Source organism: Morone saxatilis, unplaced genomic scaffold, assembly GCF_004916995.1.
Source record: "Morone saxatilis isolate NCDOM2014 unplaced genomic scaffold, NCSU_SB_2.0 Contig17, whole genome shotgun sequence".
Lineage (NCBI taxonomy): Eukaryota > Metazoa > Chordata > Actinopteri > Moronidae > Morone > Morone saxatilis.
In genome coordinates, this window is record NW_023339729.1 from 28,719,676 (window position 1) to 28,724,701 (window position 5,026).

General features: G+C 42.6%; 2 protein-coding genes across 3 annotated transcripts in view; both read left to right on the forward strand.

Annotated features, from left to right (window-relative positions):
- LOC118327157 (homeobox protein unc-4 homolog) overlaps nucleotides 1-4,284 on the forward strand; it is a 5,380-nt gene extending 1,096 nt beyond the window's left edge. The window contains exons 2-3 of the mRNA XM_035660420.1: nucleotides 34-209; nucleotides 2,809-4,284. Coding sequence (XP_035516313.1) covers nucleotides 34-209; nucleotides 2,809-3,972 — 1,340 coding nt within the window. The 3' untranslated portion in view covers nucleotides 3,973-4,284. The remainder of the gene's footprint in view (nucleotides 1-33; nucleotides 210-2,808) is intronic.
- The window catches only part of LOC118327159 (bifunctional apoptosis regulator-like), a 337,943-nt gene that overhangs the window by 159,050 nt on the left and 173,867 nt on the right, over nucleotides 1-5,026 (forward strand). The gene's annotated exons all lie outside the window — the stretch shown is intronic.

Here is a 5,026-nt window from a genome sequence, read left to right on the forward strand (position 1 = left end):
CACACACACACACACACACGTCGATCAATGCAGATTCTGGGGACCCGGATAAGGACAGTCCCGGTTGTAAACGGAGACGCACGCGGACGAATTTCACCGGGTGGCAACTGGAGGAGCTCGAGAAGGCTTTCAACGAGAGTCACTATCCGGATGTGTTCATGCGGGAGGCGCTCGCGCTCAGGCTTGACCTCGTGGAGTCCAGGGTTCAGGTAAAGACACAGCAAAGAGTCAAATGTTGTGTTCATTCATTCAGGAGGAGGAACAGGGAGCTTTAGGTGATTGTTCTGAATTTCCCAAACACTTTTTAAATCTCACTTCCATGTCAATGTCTAAAAAACATAGAAAGAAAAAAAAATCAAGTGTAAATAAAATGTCAGAGAGGCGTTTGTTTTGTGCTGCCCATGAAGGCCTGCCCCAAACTGAGGTAGCTATTTGTCAATTATCAAAGCATCAATAAAGGTTCTCTTTTGAATTATGCATGGAGGCAACCTATTGATTTATGGGTTAATAAAAACAAGGCTATTTGCTGAGCAAACCAAGGAGTGACAATGGTAACTAGTATTCTTCCTTCACCTTTAGTTTTTTAATATCTAATTATTCAACAGTTTATTCCCAATTTTACCCTTTTTTTTAAATCTAGGCTATACTAGGTGGTTCAACTCAAGATTTAACATGATAATAATAATACATCATGATTATCCTAGTATTCATTTTAGGCTATTATTATTATTATTACACAGATAAATACAAAATACATAACGTGATAGTACAAGTACGATATTTTAGGATTATGCTATTTTATAGTGCCAATAATATAATAACAAAAAACAAAACACAATTTAACAATAATAATAATAATAAAAATAATGATAATAATGATAATAATAATAACCAATACTAAGAAGGAGATTAATAATGACTAACAATACTCACGAGCTTAGTTAGGGTGATATATTTTTTAATAAATGACTTTTAAGGAACAACAATTACTACATTTTATTTAAGGTTTATAAAAGGAAATTTCACGATTAGAGGGATATTTAATTTGCTAATAATAACCTAATAGTAGTCCACAATAGCAATAATGATAATAAAAGACAGACATAGGTTTAGTAGCTACGTATTATTTGCACAGTATTTTAAATCTGTGTATCCATTTATGATATTCTATGTGATTTAACGTATATTCATGTATTTCCAAATGAGCCACATACAATTCTCCTGCATGGTTTGATGGAGAGGAATCGGGACAGAGGCAGAGCTCGCCGTTGCTGTATGTTGTTTGGGGATTTCGCTCCTAAACCTCAGATTATTGTTCCCTCAAGCTGCTTAACGCTCCTTTATCGCCAGGTTTGCGGGGGAAAGATAGAACCAACATTAACAATTCATAAGAAGCGCCATTGTCGCACATGATGTTGGTGTCCCGTACTTATTATGCAATGTTCCCAGATCCTACTTCTGCATGCTAAACTCCTGGCGTTATCAGCGCCGAACACACGGCCCTGAGCGCGCCCAGAGGCCGGGCAGTGAGAGCTCTCAGGCGGGGGAAGCTGCCTCTCTTGGCTCGGTGCGGAGGGAGGAGAGCCGGGGATTGCCGTGCGAGTGTTAAGCCCCATATGAGCGGTGGGCTGGGTGTGAAAGAATATACAGGGACGGGATATGGCTGATTTAGCTACGGTACAATTAAATGTAATTGGCGGAGTTGCACATTACACAGACTCATTGGTAATTAACACCGGCACATGTGTGCATCTGCTGGTCCACCTCTGTGACCCATTAACCTAATGAAGTCTTTAGATGTTTAAAGCTACAGTAAACAGAGACACAGACCAGAAAGACAGGGGGCAAAGATTGCACTTGTGTCAGGGCTTTGTGGAATTTATTTGAATTTGTAGGCAACATGGTTTTGCTCTTACCATCTGATACCACTTTGACACTGATTTATTGCCATGGCAGGTGTGAGGTCTGTTGTCTGAGGTCATCTAAATACACACCAGAAGTGACATTTTGGACCCTGTTTGCACTGCTTTCAGTGTATTTAATTTTTTTAGAGGGATAAATAATAAGGAGCATCTTAATCCAAGAAAATTACCCAAAATACACAAACTCCTCAAATCTTTGTACAGATTTAAATCAAATCATCTTAGATACAGATGTGGACATATAGTGTCCATACAGGAGGTATTTATTGCAGGGATACTGGACTGGATACCAAATTGTGGAGGTGTTCATGTTAATGGCAATCAAGATGTGATCTAGCCTAAAATAAATGAAAGCATTGTTTTATAAAACTTGCACAATCGTTATATATAGACTATAATTAATTGATCCATTGTTTTTATGATTATTTAGTGTGTAAAGTGTCAGAAAATATGGTCACATACCCAAAATTCTCCAGAGCTGAAGATGTTTAAGTGTTTTTGACCAACCAACAGTCCAAACCCAAAGATATTTGATTTAAATTGATACAAATTAGAAAAAAGCAGTAAATCATCACATTACAGAGCCTAAAACAAAGCAAATGTCTGACATTTGTCTTTAAATGTTTCTTTTAAATAAATTAAATTATTAAATAAAATTGTTACATTAAAATGATAAATGATCAGGTAATCAACCAATCCATTAATGAACTCAATTCAACCCAACAAAACTGCAAAAACAAATTCATTCCAATACTCTGAAACAATATACAACCTTATAGATTGTGTTTGACAGATGTTGACATGGAAAGAAACTATTGTCAAACAAAAATCATCTCATGTGCCAATTTTCCACCTGTGTATGTGTGTATTTCGTGTGTGTGCACAGGTTTGGTTCCAAAACCGACGTGCTAAATGGAGAAAAAAGGAGAACACAAAGAAAGGACCGGGACGGCCTGCTCACAACTCCCACCCGACCACATGCAGCGGCGAGCCCATGGACCCCGAGGAGATCGCACGCAGGGAGCAAGAACGGGCCGAGAAGAAGAAACGAAAACAGGAGAGGAAGCTGCTGAAGTCACAGAACAAACTTCTCGCAGGTGACAGCTTCCACACACCTGGAGGTTCCGAGAGTGACAGCGGGGTCTCCCAGTTCACTGACAGCGAGCAGCAGTCTTCAAGCGTTAATGGGACTATTCACATTGAACTGCCAGCAACAAAGGGCGCAGGAGGACACCAAACTGAATCCAGCTGTGACCAAACACGACACGACTTCAGCCCACTACAAAACCACCAAAACCAAAGAACCACAGGAGAACCGGAGCAGGTTTCTCCAGGCAGCACGCACAGCTCCAGTCCTGGAGGCCCGAGGTCCTCTGCCCTGCAGAAACGCAACCCCTTCAGCGTGGAGAGCCTCCTCTCTGACGCCACGCCTCGACGGAAATCTCAGCTGGACTTCCCCTCGTTGCCCAGTCAGAGGACACTGGTGGGTAAAGGTCACTTCTTGCTTTACCCCATTACCCATCAGCCCCTGGGCTTTCTTGTGCCCCAAACAGCCTTGAAGGCCTCACCATGTCAGGACAACAGCATTAACAGGCTCAGCCTGGGACAGAGGTGTGTGGCAAGTGAAGGGAGCCCCGCTCCTTCTGACCTCTCCAGCTTTGTCACTAAGCCTCTAAACTCGGACCATATGGAGCATAACACGCAGCATCACCACAATCACATTAGCAATAGAGTGGATGGAACGGACATGGAGGAGTGTGGTGGAGACTGCAGTAATGGAAGATTCCCTGTTTCCCCTCCACCAAACAGTGTGGCTCAGACGGCTCTGGCCCGGCTGAGCTCCACACAGTCCAGTGACAGTGGCGAGGAGAGGAGTCTGAAAGTTCGAACGGAGGCAGCGACCAACGGCTGCCAAGTTGCCGAGCTGTGTGTAAAAGAGAAGGGTGCAAGAGAGAAGCGAGCGTCTCCAGACCTCTCCGAGCGTCTCAAGGCAAACACAGACTGTCAAGAAACACCCGGAACAGATGGAGAGGATGTCGATATGGACTAACACTTGCAAGGAGCAAACATAAACAAAGGACCAGGAACACCGCTCAGACTATTCAAACATTCCCAAAGCTCTGCTGAGACACTCTAAAACATATCAGGAATCAGGAGACTTAATTCTCATCTATTTTTTAATCATAATGTGTGATCAATCCAGATGGCCTCCAAAAGCTGTGGCTGTCCTCATATTCAGGCTTTAGGCCTAAAACACCTTTTAGAAGCAGGTTCTTTCTCTCTTTTTTGGTGACCAACTTGTAACAAAAACTAGGCTACAATAAAACATCTTACACACAACAAAAATCCTCAGATATTGTAAAAAAAAAAAACAGAAAATGATATTTATATGTAAACATTTTGATAAATAAAGTTATTGTTTAAATTGAATCACTGTCTTTCTAGGGCCACGCTGAAGGGGAGGAGGGGATGTAAAGAAAAAGGGAGGTTGCTGTGTGGCAGAACCTTGGATCATGGCGGCTGGAGTTTTGTCGTGTTACAGCAGATAAATCCCCCTTTTTCTCTGTGTAGTGAGCCGGAGCTGGGGCTCAAGTCCGTCTGGCTGTTTGTATTTATTGCTTTAACAAATTTATTCATTTGAAAGGCCGAGCTGGAATGAGGTTAGTGGCCGCGGGCTATAGGACCCTGCGCCTCCTGCTGAGTTTTGATATGAAAGTAATTATTTTCCCACTGGCTGCCGCGGGTCTGGAGGCAGTTTTTTTCCCCTCCTTTTCAGCCCAAAGGGTTATTAGACATTACCGATTTCTAGTGATATGGAATCACATAAACTTCCTACAATAATAGAATTAGCATGAAAGGCAGGGGTGTCAAATTGAAATGGGAAAATAATAGCCGCGCCAGCTGCAGCGTGTATGTGTGCGTGTTTGCAGGCGGTGCGCGCGTGTGCGTGAGTGCGCATAGTCTATTGAGCGCGGGGAGGAGGATGAGATGGTGGTAGATTCGTGGGGCGGAATTTTCATGAGCTGCCGCGGTTGTCAGACGGCCCTTGTAGTCGGCTATATTAAGATAGATGTTCGATGATATCCCTCATTGTTCTGTCGCTT